The sequence below is a fragment of the Echinops telfairi genome, unplaced genomic scaffold (genome assembly GCF_000313985.2).
Source record: "Echinops telfairi isolate 266 unplaced genomic scaffold, ASM31398v2 ScPeMD7_7424;HRSCAF=8462, whole genome shotgun sequence".
NCBI classification, from domain to species: domain Eukaryota; kingdom Metazoa; phylum Chordata; class Mammalia; order Afrosoricida; family Tenrecidae; genus Echinops; species Echinops telfairi.
In genome coordinates this window covers 9,736,815-9,758,813 of record NW_022111324.1, presented here as the reverse complement: position 1 = coordinate 9,758,813, position 21,999 = coordinate 9,736,815, and the positions used below count along the sequence as shown (strand labels likewise).

At 42.1% G+C, this 21,999-nt stretch overlaps 1 protein-coding gene across 1 annotated transcript in view; it reads left to right on the top strand.

Moving 5' to 3' along the window:
* Window positions 1-20,879, top strand: part of SELL (selectin L) — a 32,591-nt gene extending 11,712 nt beyond the window's left edge. The window contains exons 6-10 of the mRNA XM_045297962.1: window positions 3,532-3,717; window positions 4,728-4,913; window positions 9,865-9,993; window positions 15,019-15,037; window positions 20,019-20,879. Coding sequence (XP_045153897.1) covers window positions 3,532-3,717; window positions 4,728-4,913; window positions 9,865-9,993; window positions 15,019-15,037; window positions 20,019-20,037 — 539 coding nt within the window. The 3' untranslated portion in view covers window positions 20,038-20,879. The remainder of the gene's footprint in view (window positions 1-3,531; window positions 3,718-4,727; window positions 4,914-9,864; window positions 9,994-15,018; window positions 15,038-20,018) is intronic.
* The last annotated feature ends 1,120 nt before the right edge of the window (window positions 20,880-21,999 follow it).

Genomic DNA, 21,999 nt, shown 5'->3' with positions numbered 1-21,999 from the left:
GATAACAGTTGTATGAGTCTCTAATAAAATGTTAAAAAAAAAAGAAAAGAAGTCTGAAGTCTGAAAGAAACCGTAATATTGATCCTTAAGAGGGTGTCTTGGTGAATTGCTGTTATGATGGCAAAATTACCACAAATTGGGTGGCTTGTGAGAACAGGGATTTATTTTCTCAATTTTAGAGGTTAAAGTTCAAGTCAGGGTCTAGGCTGTTGTGAGTCTCATTGTTAGTTTCTCTTCTAGTTTCTGGTGTCTAATGGGGATTGTTGGCATTTTTTGTTGTCTGTCTTCCCCCTGTGTGTCTCTGTGTCTGTGCTTCTTAAAAAATAACAATAAATTCAGAAGTGAATTGACTTAGGATCCACCCGACCCTGATGTGGCCTCGTAAACAGAACAAGAGAAACTCCTATTTCCAAACAGGATCACATTCACAGATGCAAGGGCTGGACATTCAATCTATCATTTAGGGAAACACAATTCAGTGCATAATACAGGCAGGACAAATCATCTGGAAGATAATCTTGCTAAAGCACCACACCACCAATGAACACACACACACACACACAGACACACACAGACACACACACACACACACACACACACACCTTCAAAGTCATGACAGAGTAAAATCAAAAAGGAAAATTCATAAAGTTGGTACATAGTATATTTGGTGTACAGGTAGCTGTCACTCAGTATCCATTGAGAATTTTTGGGTTGGTTTCAGGACATCCTGCTCTCTCCCCACACCCCCACCCCCACCGTCCCCACCCTTGCCAACACCTCCCATCCCCCGTAGACACCAAAAGCTTCTCATGCTCAAGTTCCTGGTGGTATAGTGGTTACACATTGGGCTGCTAACTGCAAGGTCAGCAGTATGAAACCTTCAGCCACCCTGCAAGAGGAAAACATTGGTTTCCACTTCTCATCAAGAGTCACCATCTCCGATACCCACAGGGGTAGTTTACCCTGCCCTACAGATTCTGCTCTTACGGGATTTATAGTTAACTAGTAGAAATTATACATGTTCATAATTGAGTTTGAAGGAAAGTCAAATAAACTGGAATACGCTTGGGAAGACTGGAAACTTCCTAATGAAGGAATCCATTTGACAATGGAAGGACCCCCAATGTACTAATTCCTGGGTTAAGGGAAATTTTTGTAGAAGCAGTGTGCAGGATGAATTAGAGCGAAGAGAGAGAGAACGTGGACCATGACTAGTTGTGCATTGCAGTGATTCAGAGCCATCCCGGCAGAAATGTAGATGAGAAAATACACTGATTCAAACTCTAGGAGTCTTTGACTCAGTCAGTTCACTACCGAAATAAACATCAGTTCCTTTGATATATGTTGGCTGAGTTTCATAACTACATGTGAAGTATAAAATGGAAATTTATGAAAAAGAAAAAAAAGGTAATGTTTGTAAAGGACAAGTAAAGTAAAAATTAATGTAAGCTTCAACCACTGACCTAATTCAACTCATTCCATCCCTGAGCCAGGACTCCTACTCAATATTTTACCCTCCCCTCATTTGTGAATCCCCTCCCCCAATCCCTATATATCATTGCCATTCTCTTTTCACTTCTTTTTAAACATTTGCTTCTCTCTCTCACTCCTTAACTTCTGTCAGCTTTTTCTGCTTCTTATTTTTTGATTTTTAATGTTTATTTCTCAGCTTCGGACACTTGTCCTCCGTTACTCTTCTTTCTGACCTTCACCAGGCTTATGTAGTCTAACCAGTTTCAGTACAAATCTATGTTTAAGATGAACAAACGTTTAAGTTTAAGACTAACAAAGTCATGTCTCCTCATCTGAACTCAAAATATGCTAAAAAAATATCCTGGAGGATGTCTGAAAGATTTTATAAACTCAGTGGTCCCGAACCAGCATGGTTTTATTCCTTGCCATGGTATTTGGTGATACGTATGTAGACACTCTACTGTGAGACTCATGTTTCCTCACATTTTTGCCAGGCACCGCACTATTAATTTTTAATATTACTTTTCCAGTTTGTCTCCTACTTGCCAGCTCTATTATTATTGTTCCATTATCTTTCCCCTGGACATGCAGTAGTTTCCCAGCCGACTTCCACAATGTTAACTTGTTTTCCCTAAGATACATTATTCGTAATGTGGGAAGTATGATTAACTACAAATAGTGAAACAATACTATACAAGGTAAACTCTCACTCTTTAAGGGCTAATCATCTTTTGTCCTATACGGTGAAACCCAAGCTCTTCAAGGTCCAGAGTAATGCTCGATTAGTGTAGGTCCTCAATACATTAATGGAAAAAATCTAAGAACATTTTGCCTTGTTTGTTATCGTCTTAATCTTAACTCACATTATTTCCCAACTCTTCTTCTTTCCGGTAGGATAAAAAATTCTTATAATTCTCTACACTTCCTATATGCTGCTTCATATCTCCTTGGCTTTGCTCCTGGCCTGCTCCCTCATTTTCCATCTGGCTAACACACTTTGTCGTCTGAAAGTCGTACTGTAGGGACTACTTCTTCATGTTTATTACAAGATAGGCTGGGTGTCCCTATTCTGTTTCCCTCGAGTTTCAGATATTTCCTATTCATCCCACTTTAGTTGAAGTCACCTGTTTGCTTCTCTGTCTACCCTGGTAGCCCGATAGTCCCCGCGGTCACTGCCCTACTTACCAATGCAGCTGTGGAACTCAGCATTATGTCTGGGATATATCAGGGACTGGATGTGGGACCGAACTGAATTAGACAATGTAATCTGCTGTCATTTGGATTGAGACTATAGGTAGAAAAGATCAAAATTGTTCATTGCGATCTTAAGAGTGAGATCAGAACACTGGCTAAGATTTGGTAGAAAGGAAAACAAAACAGAACTCAAGAGTTTGAATGTGCGCCCAAATTGCAAGGCAGGATCTCAAATGAAGTCTTTAATTTTCAAGTCACACTTGTTCTATTACACTTAGGAGTTCTGCTGCAGTCGTTACTTCCAAAGCTGAACTGATCATTCCCATGTAAATCTAGAATTCTCTGCTCAGATAAAACCAAAGATAAGATTAAGACTAACACCTCCAACCAAACTCAGGCATCCAATCCATGCTAACTCACAGCGACCTCATAGGACAGAGTCAAACCACTCCTTTGGGTTTCCAAGGCTGTAAATCTGTCTTGGAACAGAAAACATCATCTTTCTTCCTCATAGCAGACCGATGGAGTCTAATGTTAACCTTGTGAGTAGCTGCCCGATGCATAACTCACACAGCCACCAAGGCTTGAGAAATAAGACTTTAGATTTACTTAGAACTCCTATGAGCCAAGCTAGGTTCAAAGTAGCTTGCCTTGCATTAATTTTTTTCATTCCCAAGCCAATTTTTTGAAGTTGGCATAATTATCACTATCCTTTTTTTATGAACAAAGAAAGTGAAGGTGGAGGGTAGTTAAAGAACCTTGCTTATGGACACTTGGTTATCAAGTGGCAGAGCTACGTTTCAAACCCAAGTATCAGGTCCTCTTAACACTACTCAGACTATTCTATCTCCTTTCTCATTCAAGTGGTTCAGTGTAAACCTCTGGAGGCCCCAGAACTGGGCACCATGGCCTGTGCTCACCCCTTGGGAGACTTCAGCTTCAGCTCACACTGTGCCTTCAATTGCTCGGAGGGAACAGACCTAACTGGGATGGAGGAAACCACTTGTGGACCATCTGGGAACTGGTCAGCTCTAGAACCATCTTGTCAGGGTGAGTAACTGTTTCGACTGTGGCTTTGTCATGGAGGGCCTGGGTCTAGGCTCTGAGAAAATACAGTAGAGTCTTGCTAAGAATTGTGCATACGCTTCTGGAATACAACCTAAATTAGATTGTACACCGATGCGTCTCAAAGAGGTTACTAAAATTAAAAAGGAAAACCCCCAACAAAAATAGCAACCAAATATCCTGTCACCTCTGATACTATCTCACGGTGTACACAAGTTATACCAATACTGTGACGCTTTGCTGATGTCTGTTTTTATTAATTTTTCATTTTGCCATGGCATACATCATCAATCTTGCTGAAACCTGCCTACTTTCAGCTTGCTTCTCCTCTCAGTAGCACTACTTCACGTGGTGCCCTACTTAACACCAGCAGTTTCCTCCGTAGAGGACAGGGACCTTTTCCTGATGGTGTTACTTGTTTGATTCTTGTAGTCGTCTTTAACTTTTCCTCCTCCTTGAATGCTGTGGAGAGAAACAACCACTCTTAAAACAAAAATGTGATCTTTCAACTGTAAAAAAAATTTTAATTTAAATATATATGCTTGTTTTTTGGCTAATTCAACCTGCTACATTTTATAGACATAGGGAAATAGGGATTTTTTCCAAACCTACATTAGTAGACTGTAGAGCATGCAGAAAGGTGAATATTTGCTCCATTCACTAAGAATGTTCCATATGACCACTCATGCAGAAGCCAAATGGCCCAACACTTCTGTAGGGAACCACCACAGGTGGATAGCAGCCCAGAGCAGGGCCCTGCCCTCCACCTCTCAGGCAGTGGTGTGCTCCTGGTTCACCTCCATCTCATCTCTGCCCATGATTTTCAAGGCAAAAAAAAAAAATAAGCCTGTAAGCATTATCAGAAGGAATTTCTAGAATGTTACTGTGAATGGTTTCAGAGTTGAGTTAGGCATTTTGGTTGAACACTTTTGCTTGAGAGGCTAACTACCCAGAAACACTGATTTTTATATTATTTCTTTAATCTTTCATTGAAGTGATTCAGTGCGAGCCATTAGCAGCACCTGATTTGGGGACCATGGACTGTAGTCACACCTTGGCAGACTTCAGCTTTACCTCTAAGTGCACCTTCAGCTGCTCAGAGGGAACTGAGTTGAATGGGGAAAAGGAAACTATTTGTGGATCATCTGGAAACTGGTCCAACCCTAGACCAATCTGTCAAAGTGAGTAAGTGTGTCAGATACCCTGCAGACTTCAACATGGAAGTGATTGACAAACAGATGATCCGGAAAGATCTATTGAATTTTAAATTGTGTTTTATTCAATGTATGGGGCTTAAAAGTAAACGTGTGCTCATTAACTCACTATGCAATTCTTGCTTGTTCTGTTTCCTTCTTTAATAACAGTCATTTCTTTATTTCTTTCTTTTTCGGGGGTAACAGGGGGTTTGGCCAATTGTCACCTTGTCCTCATATCTTAGCAGTCTCTACCACTTCTCTTCCTAATTACCCCACTATATCTGAATTCTTTGTTAGTCCCTTGAAATGCCTCTACAAAGGTCATTAATGACCATGCCTTTCCCCCAAGTAAAGGGTATTTCTTAACACAAAGCTGATGTTTCCCAACTCTACTTTTGCAAGAGAAGGACTGTGTTTTCCTGATCTTGGTATACTCTCCCTAATAAGAGAAGAGGAGAGATGAAAATAAATGCTAAACAGTTGCATTTTGGATTAGCATGTGACTATTGAAACTACATAGACATTTACAACAATAAAAATTAGCACATGAAAAATAGCTACCCAGGCCCTCTCTAAGACATCTGCTCCCCCCACCTAAAAAAATCTAAATTCACTGCCATCAAGTCAATTCGGACTCACAGTGACCGAATAGACAGGATAGAAGTGCCCTTGTGGGTTTCCAGGACTGTAAACCTTTACAGAAGCAGAACGCCGCATCTTTTTCCCTCAGAGGGGTTGGTGGACCTGAATTGCTGACCTTGTAGTTAGCAGCGCAACACAATACTTACTATATTACAACAGTTCCCTCAGCAGTCAAGGCAAATGTCTCTAAATTGGCAACATCTGTAGAGAGTCTCAGGAGTCCTGTAGTCATAGTGGTTACACATTGGGCTATGATCCTCAAGGTCAGCCGTTTGAAACCACCTGTCAGCTCCACAGGAAAAAGATGGGACTTCTCCTGTAAACAAGTACAGTCTCAGAAACTCACAAGGACAGTTCTACTCTGTCCTATAGGGTTGCTGTTAGTTGCCTTCAACTTGATGGCAATGAGTTGGTTTTGGCTTGTAGAGACTGTTAGAAACCCATCAGTTACTCAGATGAGACTGTGTAGTTCTTACCACTGAGAACAGGTTGTGGATTCCCTAAAAGCAGATCCTCAGTGATGTGGACATGGTGGCATATGTTCGTACAGGTAAAATAGATCCATAGCAGTAGATCGTCGAACGAAGGGATAAACAAGCTCTGACAGACAGACAATGGAACTCTATGCAACGTTAAAGACTAACGATGAATCTGCAAAACACCCCCCAACCTTATGATGAGTGAAACGAATCAATCACAGAAGGACAAATGTTGTAAGAGATCCCTAGGATATAAAGTCAATAAATGGCTTACCAACAGATTTTTTTTAAAAAAAGGAATCCACAGGTAAGATGAGATAACTGAACCAATCAGGAATAGCTAAACAAGTAATTGGACATATTGGGTCTGCCCATCACACAACTCAGTGCCAATGTTTGTCTTTATAACAGCACACACAGTGAAATTGAACTCAGAGACAGTCTCGTGCCAGTATGCAAGCCTGTAGCTGCTGTCGTTGTTAGGTGCCACCGAGTCAGTTCTGACGCAGTGACCCTGCGTCACAGAACGTACAACAGAACGACCTACTACCTGGTCCTGTGCCCTCCTCGTCAGTTATGCTTTGCTTGAGCCCAATGTTGCAGCCAACTGTGCTGATCCATCTTGTTGAGGGCCTTCCTCTTTTGTGTTGCTCCTCCACGTTACAAAGCATGATGTCTTTCTCCGGGGACCAGTCTCTCCTGACAACATGTCCGAAGTACATGAGATGCAGTCTCATCATACTTGCCGCTAAGGAACATTGTGGCTGTACTTCTTTCAAGATAGATTCGTTTGGTTTTTTTTGCAGTCCAAGTTGCTTTCAATATTCTTCTCTAGCACTATGCTTCAAATGCCTCCATTCTTCTTCAGCCTTCCGTATTCAATTTCCAACTTTCACATGCATCTGGGACAATGGAAAATACCACAGCTTGGGTCAGGCTCATCTTAGTGTTCAGAGTAACATCCTTGCTTGTCAACACTGAACAAGAGGTCTTGTGCGGCAGATTTACCTAATGCAACTCGTCTTTTGATCCCTTGTCTGCTGCTGCTTCCACAAGCAACGATTGTGGATCCAAACAAGATGAAATGCTTGACTTCAGTCTTTTCTCCGTTTATCATGATGTTACCTGTTGGTTCAGTTGTGAGGATTTGGGTCTTCTTTACATTGAGTTGTAGTCCATACTGAAGGCTGCAGTCCATGGCCTTCATCAGCAAGTGCTGCAAGTCTTCATTTTCAGCCAGCAAGATTGTGCTGTCTGCAAATCACAGTTTGTTAATAAGCCTACCTCCAATCCTGATGCCACCTTCTTCTTCACACAATCCAACTTCTCTAATACTTTGCTCAGCATACAGATTGATTAATTACAGGATACAACCCTGACACACACCTTTCCTGGTTGTAAACTGTGCAGCATTACCTTGTACTGTTCACACAACTGCCTCTTGATTCATGTACAAGTTGCACATTAGCACAAAGAAGTGCTCTGGAATTTCCATTCTTCTCAAGGCTATCCAAAATTTGTTATGACTTTGCATAGTCAAAAAGACACGGGCAGTTATCTCTTTGGGAGTCTCTGCTTTGTGTCAAGATCCACCTGACATCAGCAATGATATCCCTTGTTTCACATTCTTGACTGAATCCTGCCCGAATGAATCTCTGGCAACTCCCTCTCCATGTTCTGCTGAAACCATTGTTGGATGATCTTCAGCAAAATTTTACTTGCATGTGATATTGTTCTATAATTTGTGCATTCTGTTGGGTCACCTTTCTTTGGAATGTGTACAAATATGGATCTCTTCCAGTCAGTTGACCAAGTAGCTGTCTTCCAAATTTCCTGGCATAGACGGGTGAGTGCTTCTAGTGCTTCACCAGCTTGTTGAAACATTTCAATGGGTATTCCTTCAATTCCTGGAGCCTTGTTTTTGGTTAATATTTTCATTGCAGCTTGGACTTGTTCCTTCAACACCATTGGTTCTTAGTACCTCCTGAAATGGTGGGATGTGGACTAGTTCTTTATGGTACAGTGCTTTTGTATATTCTTTCCATCTTCTTTTGATCCTTCCTGCATCATTCAATATTTTGCCCATAGAATCTTTTAAAGTTTCAACTCGGGGCTTGAGTTTTTTTTTCAGTACTTTCAGTTTAAGAAATGCTGAGCATGTTCTTTTTTTTTGTTTTCTAACTTTTGGTATTTAAACATTTCATTATAATATTTGCTTTTGTCTTTTTGAGCTGCCCTTTGAAATTTTCTGTCCAACTCTTTGATCTCATTATTTCTTCCATGCGCCTTAGTTACTCTATGATTAAGAGCAAATGTCAGTCTCTTCTGGCGTTCACTTTGATCTTTTCTTTCTTTCCTGTCTTTTAAATGACCTTTTCTTTCTTCATAAATAATGCTTTTGATGGCCTCACACAGCTCATCAGATCTTTGGTCCCTAGTGTTCAACATGTCAAATTTGTCCTTGAGATGTTCGTGAAATTCAGGTGGGATAGACTCAAGGTCGTATGGTGGCTTTTGTGGAGTCATTTTAATTTTTTACGTTGTCAACGTTAATTTACATGAGACCCATTAGTGGTCTCTTCCACAGTCAGCCCCCGGCCTGTTTTAGCTATTGAAATTGAGCTTCTTCTTCATCTTTCCCCAGAGATGTAGTCAATTTGATTTTTGTGAATTCCATCTGGAGAATTCGAGTTGAATTGTCAAGTTTGTGTTGTTGAAAAAGAGTATTTGCTATGAACAAGTTGTTGATCTTGCAAACTTTTATCTTTAATCCTTTCAAGTCATTATGATTATCTTTACTTTCAGAAGACAAAAAGCTCTTTCTCAGTCATATTTTGAGTGGCTTCTGACCTGAGAGGCTCATCTACTGGAACTATCTCTGACAATATTTTGCTTCCGTTCATTATCTGACAGCCTATCTCCCATATCTAACAATGCATCCTTGCTGTGCCTAAGGTTTTCAAGGGCTAATTTCTCTGAAGTGGACAACCAGTCCCTTCTTCGTAGTTTGTTCTTAGTTTGGACCCTCCACTGAAACCTGCTCACTCTGGGTGACCCTGCTGGCATTTGAATCTCAGTGACATAGCTTCCAGCATCACAACCACACACAAGCCACCACAGTGAGACAAGCTGGCAGACAAGTGGTGAACATGCAAAAAGAAGTTCCTTCAAATGAGACAATCAGGAGGCAGATTTCATAGCTTTATCATATTGGTAATTTTTTTTAGTAAAATCCTTCCAATGAATTTAACTTATATTTGCAATTGACATGTAAATTTATTTGTCACAGAAGTAGAAGGAAGCAGAAGGTGTGCGTACTTCATTTAAGAGACTAATCAGTGTAGCTCCTTCACATGTAAACAGTAAGTGCATATTATTTGCACAGCTGCTGTAAAATAAAAGCATTCATGGCTTCCTTTGATTGACCAGTTACCTGATTCATATTACTGACTTTTATTTTTATTACAGTAGTATTAGACCTTTTAACCCTTTGCTGTGTTTCAGCGTCTTAACAGTTCTACAAGGTCACAGAACTAAATACTTCATAATTACTTCTTGCCAAGAATTGTAGAGTCATCTCTTAGGAACTCCATGGGTCACAAACCTTAGGTCCCATCTTGTATAGGCATTGGCCTAAGGAGCCTGGTCCGGTTTTTGCCTCTGGCACACACTCATGATGGGCCCTCCCATACTAATGTTCTCATCTGTCAATGGCCTTATATGGGAGATCTAAGGAGAACAATTGAATATCATGAGATGGCATCAAAGAAATGTGTGTGGTTTCATGTTATGTGCCCTATGGATTTCTCTTTCAGAATTGGACAGGAGCTTCTCAATGATTAAGGAGGGTGATTATAACCCTCTCTTCATTCCAGTGGCAGTCATGGTTACAGCCTTCTCTGGACTGGCCTTTATCATTTGGCTGGCACGGCGATTGAAAAAAGGTATGTGGGCTTAACTTCATCTGAAAAGAATTCAGCTTTAAAGTGGGGGGAAAAAAGAAACCCACAGGAAATTATATGTGATAAATTCGATTGAAGCAGGTTGCTAAGATTTAGGTTATGTAGACATGAGTCTCAGAGATAGGTGCTGCAACCCAGGACACACCTTTATTAAATAATGCTTACTATGGTCAGGGCACCTGGTTAAGGTGCTAACTGCCATGAATCAGACATTCTCACTGTTCTGAACTCTTCATTAATTCTGATGTAAAATGACGCATAAGCGTCGTCATGTAAGAGCCTACCTGCCTTTGATTTCAGGGCTGCAATTCCACTAGGAAGTGAATCTAAGATTCACTGTGGTTTTCAAGGAACTGGTCCCAAATATGTGAGCTCCTCAAGAGGTCCCTCCGCCTGGCTGGGGAAGAAAGTGAAGGAGGAGGGCTGCTTTGCGAAGTGAATTATCTGCTTCCCGGAATAGTAGAGGGCACCTCATCAGATCATGTTCACCGCCTCTCTCCAGAGTGTGGCCAAGCCCTGGCAGCACACTGGACAGCACCCACTCAGTGGACAAATTCAAGGTGGTGAAATCCATGTCCATCAGGCAGCTTTAACACATGAGTAACTCGAGGTCAGGCACTCTGGATGGCCCCAAACAATGCAGAATTCCTGCGCTGTCCCACCTTTTCATCTTTTTCTAGCTGGCGAGCACTCTAATCTCACTTCCATCAAATGAGTGTGCTCTGTTTTCCTGAATCTGGTAGACTAAAGCTGAGCTCTACCCACACTGGCAAATATTGTAATATTACTGATCAATCCCAATGATCTCCCACTATGGTCTGATCTTTCACCCTAAAAGTCTAGCCAACCCAGAAAGGCAGTAAGAGGAGTTCTATCAATGTGGGGGGAGTTGTACCTGGAGAGCACTGAGCAGTCACAATATCTATGCCCTTGCTGTTAGAAATGGGCTAAGGTTGAAACCCTTAGTGTCTTATAACAACACACTAAGTACTTAAGAAGTGCTGTGGTGCAAACATCAAGCACTTGGGAGCCAAAGGAAAGGTTGGCAAGCCCATATGGCTACTCTGAGGGAGAAAAATCTGGTGATCTGCTTCCTAGAGGTTGCCGCCAGGAAAACCCGCTAGGGCAGGCAGCCTGCCCTCAGGGGTGGCTAGAAGCCAAAATCAACTCTACAGCCTTAACAACCACAAGCACCTTAGCACTGCTCTGCTCTGCGGCAAGAGAATGACATTTTTCTTCCAATCTTGATTCCCCTTGCCTCTGTGTCTGTAGCCTGACTCCAGTCACCCTTTCTTCCTCCTACCTTGAGTGATGGTGGCAGAATGGAGCAGGTGAAGAACAGAGTGGGCAATTACACCTGTCCTTTGGGATAAGGTGGCTATTATCTAAGTAATCTTCAAGACTCTGAGATAGTAAACTACCTTCATAAGGGGGATATTTATCCCCAAATTCCAAAAGTGGGGGGGGGGAGTGGGGGAGGGGTAAATGTGTGCACGTGTATACTTTTTTGTAGAAGAGAAAGAATGGAATCAAAGGCAAGTGCAGTTCCAGTGGGGTTCGCAGGCTAGCCCTGATGTACAAGCTGTGATGAGGAAAGCAGGGAGGTTGATTTTACGCTGTTGTTTTTTTAACCTTGGAGTCATTTCTGTACAAGATCGCAAATTGATAACTTGAAAACGTACATGCCCCTGCTGTGGGAATCAGTGTGGGGCAAACAGGAAACAGATAACGGGCAGTTAAGCTAGTCACAGTTATGCCAACCCAAAGAGCAGAAGCCTCAAGAATCAAGGTATCATAACATTTAGTCTTCACTTGTAAAGCATCTTCCACTATCATCTCCTCTAACGCACAAATGACTGTATTCCCAGCATGTTGGTGGTTTAGTCGGTGCTTTGAAGCAGGGAGGTTATTTTTCCCTGAAGAGTCAATGTTAGAAATAGCTAAAGTTTCCTAGGATAAGTCCCTCTAACTTTTCTGCCAAATGTAGTGGGTGAATTTTCAGTGATAAAAGTTAAAAAAAAAATACTGTGTATGAAGCAGTTTCACAAAGTTCAGAGAAAAACAGAATGACAAGACAGTCGATTTGAATCCCCCTTTCTGAGAGCAGTAGCACCTGCTCTGAGGTTGTGTAGACTTTGGGGGTCCAGAGGAGAGGAGGCGAAAGGAGGCAGTTGACTCTTTAGTGCATAACAATAATGAAATGACCAGATGATGACCTCCTTCTGAACTTGGACGGCCCTTCTGAATTGATCCCTTGATCCCTGCCCAAGTCAACTTGGGGTTCAGAAGAGGGCCCCAGAAATGTGTTCCTCTGACCATAGGCTGGTCTGGAAACACCTTGTGTTTCCAACGTCATCATTATTTGAGAAGCCATTGTCACTGACCCTTTGAAAACAAGGGAACCAACGCAGTGGTGCTATTGGGAAAACCAGCCCTACGAAAATCAACCAACTAACCAAACAACAACAGCAAAATCATTGTTGTGCAGCTGAATCTGACTCAAGGTAACCCTATGTGTTACAAAACAGAGTTGTGTCATAGGATTTACTGGGTGCAATGTTGTTATAGAAGCCTATCTACAGGTCAACCTTTAGGTTGATACCCACTGAAAACCCACTGTCATCAAGTTGATTCTGACTTATAGCAACTCTACCTGTAAGACAGAGTAGAACTATTCCCTAGGGTTTCCAAGATGGCAATTCTTTACAAGAGCATTCAGCCTCACCTTTCTTTAAAGGAGTGGTTGGTGGGTTTGACCCTCCGATCTTACAGTTAGCAACTCAATGCTTAACCCACATAGCCACTGAGTGCAAGTCATTTGCACCAGATACCTTCTTTATATAGACCAGCTCTCTAAAAATCCCATATCAAGGCGAAAAATAAAAAAATGTGTTCCTTAGAACCACCAGCCTGTGGATTTAAAGGCTCTGGGTTTTTTCCATGGCAGGAAGAATTTTTCTCCACAGTCAGCATGCAGGATTAGAATAAAGTATGAAACTAAGCACTTGACACGTTAGTTCCCCTTTTTTCCAAAAATAAACCCTCTCAGTAGAAAGAGACTGCTGTTCATTTGTTGCCGTGTGCTTTATTGTTCCTAAAAGAAAAATATATTTATAGGAAGATACATCAACAGAATCTGAAATCAATTCAAATTTGAGTCTCCATGTGCACATGTATTTATTTAGCTCATGCCATCAAAAGATTTAGTTTTGAAAGAAAGGCTTAGAACTGTAATTGCTAATTGAGCACTAAGTGTTGGGCCCTGGCTTAAATATGAAGAACATAGTTTCATATTTAATAGTTTAGCCAACTCAATGAGGAAGATACAATTATTATCCTCTTCAGACCAGAATCTGCTTGATGCAGTGTTTGGCTTTGGTGTGGTTTTACAGGTGGAGAAATTGTGGTTCATAGAGAACCAGTAGCTGCTCAGAGACACACTACAAGGGGCAAATAGAACTTGCACCCGGGTCGATGATTCTAGAGCTCTAGTTTATAGGCAAGATGCCCTGGTAGTACTGAGGGTTAAGCCCCGAGTTGCTAACTGCATGGTTAGCAGTTCAAACCCCCAGGTGCTCTGTAGAGAAAAAAAAAAGAAGCTGTCTGTTTCTATAAGTTGAGTTGGAGTTGACTTGATGGCAGTGGGTAGGGTTTAGCTTATTGTCACTGAATATTAAGCCTCCACATTGCTCTATCTCCTCAAAGTTCTCGTTTTTCCTCTTTTATTTCTTCTCTAGCTAACTGCTGCAATTCATTCATGTATCAACTTGTACCATGTTTTTGTTTTTCAAAAAGAATGTAAGACAGCGGAGGGGGGAGCGGGGAGGGAAGGGGAAAATGAGGACCTAATGCCGGGGGTTTAAATGGAGAGAAAATGTTTTGAGAAACGATGTACAAATGCGCTTTACACAATTGATGTGTGTATGGATTGGGATAACAGTTGTATGAGCCCCTAATAAAATGTTAAAAAAAAACCACAAAAACAAAAAAACAAACAAACAAATAAATAAATACATAAAAATGGAAAAAAAAAAAAGAATGTAAGACAGTTGGAAATTGTATTCGACACAGCAAATTAAAATTAGCATGTAGGAAAGGGAAGGAAAAATTGAGTCTACAGAAATAAGTTAGAGGCAGAAATGAAGTTGGGATACAAAAACAGGTGTTTCAATGAGTTCCAATGAGTTCCGTGGGAGAGGACCTCAGGTCTGACGCTGAGGTTCATTGCATCCAGGGAGAAAAGGAAACATAACCAGTGAGGGCATTGACTGGGCTGTGTATTTAAAAACCCATCAATTACTCAGATGAGGCTGTGTAGTTCTTACCACTGAGAACAGGTTGTGGATTCCCTAAGAGCAGATCCTCGGTGACGTGGACATGGTGGCATATGTTCGTACGGGTAAAATAGATCCATAGCAGTAGATCATCGAACGAAGGGATAAACAAGCTCTGACAGACAGACAATGGAACTCTATGCAACGTTAAAGACTAACGATGGATCTGCAAAACACCCCCCAACATTATGATGAGTGAAACGAGTCAATCACAGAAGGACAAATGTTGTATGAGATCACTAGGATATAAAGTCAATAAATGGCTTACACACAGATTTTTTTTAAAAAAAGGAATCCATAGGTAAGATGAGATAGCTGAACCAATCAGGAATAGCTAAACAAGTAATTGGACATATTGAGTCTGCCCATCACACAATTCAGTGCCGACATTTGTCTTTATAACAGCACACACGGTGGAATTGAACTTAGAGAGGCAGCCCCTTGCATCAAAGGATCTGTTTACCTAAGATCTACCACTGTCTGAACTGGAAGATTAAGCCAGAACCTCATAACCACAGATCCATAGATGCAGTCTGCATAAAACATGCTAGTTAAACTTCACAAGATGATTCTGAGGGCAGGAATCTCTTGCCTCCTTTACTTAAAAAAAAGTGGAAATTGTCTATTTTTTGTTGATGCCATATCTTAATTTTATTTTCTTTCTTTTTTCCAGGCAAGAAGTCCCAGCAAAGGTAAGTTGTAATAGAGTGGGATTTCCTCTTCTATAGATTCCTCCTCTACGTTCCTTATGATCCTTCCTGTTGACACTAGACACATCTGCAGCATTCACCACATTCATTCCAGGGCCCTTGTCCAAATGAAGTTTCCAGAACGAACAAGCAAGGCCTAAAAGAAAGCAGTGTGTGAAGGGAACTCTTCTAATTGTCTCTGAATTTTCTTTGATGAAATGCGGTATATTTTTTGTCCCAGCTGAACATGCGGGCCAAACATATTAAAGGCGTGTTCAATTCAACAAAGATTTTTGGAGAAACTAGAGTATTCGAGACCCTAAGAAGAAGGTACCGTTCCATACGCTGGACCCTCCAAGCCTAGAACAAGAACACCCACAGCTTTGATGAGCATTGGCTTTCAGAAGTACGGACACATCTGTTGCTACCGTTGTTACTGGTTGTTGTTCAGACTACTCCAACCCACGGCCACCCTGTGTAGATGCTCCAGAGGGTTTCTAAGTCCGAGACTTTCAGAAGCAGCTCACCTCGAGACCTGTCTCCCAAGCTGTCCCCGAGTGGGTTAGACTCATCAGTGTTTTGCGAGTAGTCACCTATTTAACCATTTGTGCCACTCACAGACTCCCAACTGATTCTATGTTTGTTAGATCTCAAAGGTCAGATTTCTTCAACTGGAATAGATGATGCTGAAAGACATGTACCTGTTGGAGAGTGAATGTCCCATCTGGCAGGAATGAAGAGGATAGAGTGGGGGGTTAGGTATTTGTTTTGAAACTTTAGGAAGGATCATGCTAGTAAAAATTATTATGGAGATGAGACTTTGGTAGCATTCAAAATACCCAGCTGGACATCTGAGCTCCTCTGAAAATCCTGGAAAGGAAGTGAGATGGCTGTTGAGTGCTTGACCACCAGCCAGCCAGCCAACCAAATCCTTATTGAGCAGTTCTGGCTAGTGCAGAGGATGGCAGCTTAGTGTTCAAAAGAGAAATTGGGGGGAAATTAAGGCAGCAGAGTCAGATCATAAAGTAAGTTATGTACCATATTGAGAAACAAACAAACAAAACCACGGGTTTCATCTTGAAATCTTTGGCGTCTCCCTAAAGGGGCTTAAGAAAGAGAAGGCCATATTGAAACTTGCACTTTAAGAGAGTGACGCTGGAGAGCGTACACGAGTGAGACTGGAGCGAGCATTGTTTTGCAGGCATTGGGAGTTATTTAGGGTAAAGCTGACGGTGCCTGTCTAGAGAAATGTCAGTGGTGATGGGTACATGAGATAAGAGGAGGCAGAATTAATAGAACAGAGTGTGTTTATTAATTGAGAGAGAGAGAAAAGTCAAGAAATGGGCATATTTCTAACCTGGGATTTGGTGGGGGGTGGTATTATTTACTGGGAAGAGATCACAAAAGAAGAAGTTTAGAGGTGAGGATCAGGGGCTCAGTTTTGTCCATGGTGAACTTCGGACATCTGGGCTTCATCCATGATCCACTGGACCCATCCACAGCACAAGGGGATAATTCTGAGTGAGAGAAGGATGTGTGGAAGTCCTCACATTATGGGAAGTCACTGCTGCCAGAGGTGTAGGTATAGTTGTCGGTGGACGGCCTCCAGTGTGAGAATTGGGAGCGGGGATTGGGAGAAAGAGTGGAACCTGAGGAACATCATTAAGTATAAAGTGGGCAAAGGGAAAGGAGAATGGGAATATGCTGCCCGAAAGGTAGAAGAAAAATGAGTATAGTTTTTTGAATGGTAAGGAAAGAAGGGAACGGGCAGGGTTTCAAATGCTGCTAGGAGAACCTGTCAGTTTCCACTGGCTGTAACTAGGGCCATAAGTGGGGGACACTGTTTCCATTGTAGAAGGCACGGCGGAAGTCAGATGGGTTGGGCTTAGTGGGGATGAGAATGTAGAGGCAGAGCATACAGTTCTTTAAAAAGTTCAGCTATGAAAAAAAGGGCGTGTTCGGTAGCAGTTGAATGGGGGCACAAGGTCAAAAGAGATTAGTTATTTGTTGTGATTCTGTTTTACTTTATTACACTATCCTCTCTTCATTAGTATAGGTGGGGGGTCTTAGACCATTCTCTGGGCTGGCTTTTCTCTCTCTGTGGGAAGGAAACCCACAAGGCGGAGAGATTTCTTTCATGCTAACACCCACTCGGTGTCAGATTAGGGTAATCATCCCATGCCCACACACAGTGAAAGTCTTTTCTGCCGCAATCTGAGCGTTGGCCACAGGAACCATCTGTGTTTCATTTGCCATAGTAGATGAATCGGCGCAGTGGCTACAACAATGGGTCCGAACATGGCAAAGACTTTGAGGACGGCCCAGGACTGGGGCAGGGTTTCCTTCCCTTGCTCACAGTCAATGTAAGTGGGGACTGACTGGAAGCACCTAACAACAGCTGCAACCGCTGGAAGTAAATCAGTTCGAATGTTATTAGAGGTGCTGGCACGAAGAGCTTTCGCATTCGGTTAATTACTACCGTGAGCTAATTGCCATGTTAAGTTTAAGGGTTCACTGATTTTTACAATGAATCAATCCAGGGCTGCTTATTGAATGCCTTTGTGTTGGAATAATGGTAATCTTGATGTGGGCACCAAGGGGAGAGCATCCGTGCCTCTGACCTCAGGAAGATTATGATTTGTTGGGAGTAAAGACAAGAAAATAAGGGGAAACCAGAGCAATAAAAGCAGCGTGTGGTCACAGCTGGTGAACTCCATTTGGAAGACAGGCAGGGTCATTTGGCCTGGTGACTGTAGACTTGGTTACAAGCAGGTCGACTCTGAGTTGGCTCTGAACGATGGACAGGATTGAGGTGTGGAGAGAAGCAGTGATGGCGATCTGGAAGAGGGAAATGTTGTTAACACAGGTATGGCCCAATCCTGCCATCGAGGCAATTCCTCCTCCTATCTGACCTTAAAGGACAAAATAGAACCACCCCTTTGCTTTCTGAGACTTTAAGTCTTTACTGGACTAGACAGCCCCATCTTCCTCACTCGGAACTGCTGATGGGTTCAAACCATTGACTTTGTGGTTGGGACTGTACATGGAATGTTCAGGGGTCAGTGGTAGAATTGCCTGGAGAGCATGGAGTTTGGAAGAGTTACGCAAGAGAGGTTAGAAGGAGGGGCAGCACTGTTAACATGTGCCTTGAAATTCACTAGCTTGTTTAGAAGAAACTAGCATAGAAGAATGATTTGTGTAACTGCTTTTGAAGAGAGATCTCTCATTTATTGACCACGGTTTATTTTAACTTACAGGATCATAGAATTTCAGATCTGGGAAGGATCATGGTAGATAAAACATTCAAGTACTCTTTATAGTTGAGCTACTTAAAATCATTTTCATAGAGGTCTGAGCGCCTTAATAATAAATATTTATTTCATCCTTGACACAGTTCTGAGTATTTTACAGGTTTTCAATCACTAACTATTTCCTATAATCCAATGGGGTCTCATTCACAGCCACTGCCATCTAGTCAATTCTGACTCAAACTGAACCTTTAGGATAAGGTAGAACTGCCCCTTTAGGTTTCAAAGGGTATAAATAGTTGGAGAGTTAGCCTCATTTTTCTCCTACAGAGAAAATAGTGGGTTCTACCATTGACCTTGTAGTTAGCTGCTGGGTGATAATCTACTGTGCCCCCAAGGCTCCATAGCCAGTGGGATAGGTTCAATTAACCTCCCCGGTTTACAGGCAAAGAAACAGAGACACATAGAAATGAAAGAGCTAGCTCAAGGCCATTGAATAAAAGGCAAAGCTGAGATTTGAACCCATCTGGATTCAGAGATCATGCCCTTAACCCCATATGCTTCTAGAATCAAGACTCTTGACTCCCAGGATAGAGTCTGAAAATCTAGACACCCCTTTCCCAAAACAGTGTGATTTCTCTCTTTCCCTCTCTCTCAAATTGAAACCATTGTGTTATAACAACGAGGATGGGTGGGGTAGAAGAAGTAGGGCGTATTTCTATAACAAGCCAAAGGTTAAAAAACACCGTGTGTCATTTTTTTTCTCAAAAATTGAGGTAGTTCTCACAGTCTTATATGCATGTTCCTGTAAGCTTTTGTTTGGTGAATGAGTGATTCCTTGGGCATTCGTGGTTTCAGCTCTGGTTAGGTTATTTTGACTCTTCTGCAAACTAGTCCTATTTATCACCTCATTTGGTTTTAATGTCTAAATTCTGCCCGGGTAAAAGCTACACCCAAGATACACAGGAAGGTACAATGCCAGCCTCAGAGGAAGAGAAATTTGTCTTCTGAAAGATTTTTTTTTCTTATATTGGCAAATACGTTAGCAGGTGCTGAACTGTGGTTTACCCTGGCAGTTCATCCTGAGAGCTGAGTCTCAGAACCTGATTCTCTTTTTCAAAGGTGCCATGAAAATATACCATATTTGGCTCTCCCCTGTCATTTCCAAGAACATGAGACCAATTGTATTCCACAAAAAGGTGTCATTTATTTCATGAACCTTAAGTTGTATCTCATCAGAGTCAGGCTGTGAGAACTACCAACATACCTTTTCAAGAGTTTTCACTTACTCTGATATCTTTGAGCATACATTTGTTAGCATCTCTGGCTTTCCACGGTTCAAAATCTACATAAAATGCACGTCAAAGGCATTCAATCAGAGGGAAAAGCCTAGATTTGAAAGATGTCTCAAAGTAGGTCTTCGGTCTACCGTCATAAGCACACGCATCACTGGGAAGCCTGTTAGAAATGCAGAATCTCACCCTTGTCCCCTAACCCCAAACCAACGGAACCAGCCCCTGTGCTTTCACAGGATCTGGGGTGACGTGCACTGCTCTTGGGTTCTCTTCCCATTCATGTGCTTTAGGAGATGCCCCGGTCTTTTCCAAGCCAACAGAAAGACCCTTCCTTTAGAGGACATGTCTCTCTTTACTATCAACACTTTGGTTATTTGTGTTTTATTTGGGGTCATTTTTTAACTCCTTAGTTTAATTTATAATCTCTTGTTTTTGATTCAGCATGGATGATCCATATTAAACTACCATCTATGAAAGAATACTACAGAGGCATGGGCCCGTCCAAATCCCTCCTTGAAGAGTTTCACAGGATGGTGTCTCCTTCACGGAAGAAGTACATTTCCTTCCATGCACCTGAAAAAGCTTGCTACGCAGCCAGCAGCTCCTTCTGCTTCCATTTTGCCCCCGCTACCCCTCCCTCCAGCCCACAGCTGTGGTTTATGTAGCTCGGTCTTTTATTTTCTGTCCCATGGAGAAACAAATAAAGCCACAAAGGAAAAGAATTATTGTGAAATACAAAGGGGCTCTCTCTCTCTCTCTCTCTCTCTCTCTCTCTCTCTCTCTCTCCTCTTGTCTTCCGTGTCAGTTCAATGCTGTATCTTCTGGCGTATACTTCTGAGTACAATGGACATGGGCTACATATGGACCTACAGACTTTTGTGGTAGACCAGAATTTACCCACCCTGTTCATGGTACAGGGCCCCTTGGTGGAGCAAGCAGTTTGCAACCGACTGCTAACTCAAAAGCTGCTGGTTCAAATCTACCCCACAACTCCATGAAGAAAGGCCTGGTGATCTGGTTCCATAAAGATTACATAAAACCAACCCCGAACAGAAGCAAAACTGCTGTGGGGCTGTTCTGCTCTCCACCGCACGGGGCGGCCACGCACTGCCTCACCAGTACTGCGCTTTGGGCTTTGCTTGTGGTACATGGGAGTATGGGAGGCTACATCCTTACAATGGATCTTACCCTTGCGCTCCAAATTCAGTACAATAATGAGGTTCTGTAAAGTTGGACTCTGGGCTAAAAGGGCTGATTTGCATGGTAGCCCATCTTTCTATAAATAAAGGAGATTGAATTTAACACATTGCGACCTCCTTGCCTTCTTCAGCCATCTTCTCGGTGAGCTGACTTTCACACAAATGGAACATCTAATGAGCACCACACAGGTGGGGGTGAGCATGAGAGTTTGTACTTTCGTTATTTTTATTTTTTAATTATGCCGGGCTAGAGGACTTGTCTTCACTGCTTATTTTATGACCACTAGGCTATTTAACAAGGAGCCCAAGTGGTACAAGGGTTTAAGTGTTTGACTGCTAACCGAAAGTTTGGTGGTTTGAATGCCCCAGCTGCTCTGCAAGAGAAAGGTGGCAGCATGCTTCTGTAAAGATTATCCTTGGACACCAGTTCTACTTTGTCCGATAGGCTCCCTACCCATCACAATGGACCTCACATCAATGGGTTTGGTCTGTGTTTATATGGCTAACCAGAGTCCCCGGATAGTGCAAATAGTTCCATCCATTTGGCTTCTAAATGAAAAGTTGAGTTCATCAACAGGTGCCTCAGAAGAAAAGCCTGGTGATCTCCTTCCTAAAAATCAGCCACTGAAATAATATGGAGCACACAACTGTCATCTCTGACACACAACTGTCATCTCTGACACACAACTGTCATCACGAGTCAAAAGTGACTCCTGCAACCCGTTTGTATATCAATAAAGAAGCATCATCATCAGAATGCTAGCAGCGGGTAGCATCCCTTTGATGTGATAGAGTTCAAATAAGTAGAAAAATGCTTTGGCTTGTGTGGAAATGCTCCCTCTCTCATCCTCAAGTCTCCTATGTACCCACATACATTGTATCCCTTCTTTACCTTTCACCTCAGGCATCCCCGCTCAGTCCAGCCAGTGGCCCTCTCCTCTAGCTGGTCTCTCAGAGTGATGGAGTCTGTAACATGATATTTTGCACCTAAGTACCACCTATTTTGAGTTGGAATTACCTGGATGGATGGCAGTGGGCATTTTAAAATGTTGCTTAGTTTGTTGTTTTAAAATTATTTATATATACGTATATATAGTTCAAAAAACTATGGGACAAGGGAAAATTTCCATGGACTTCTGGAAATCTGTATTTATAGCTACATATACCTCAAAAGCCAGAACCCAAATCACTGCCAGGAAGTTGATTCTGACTAATAGCCAGCC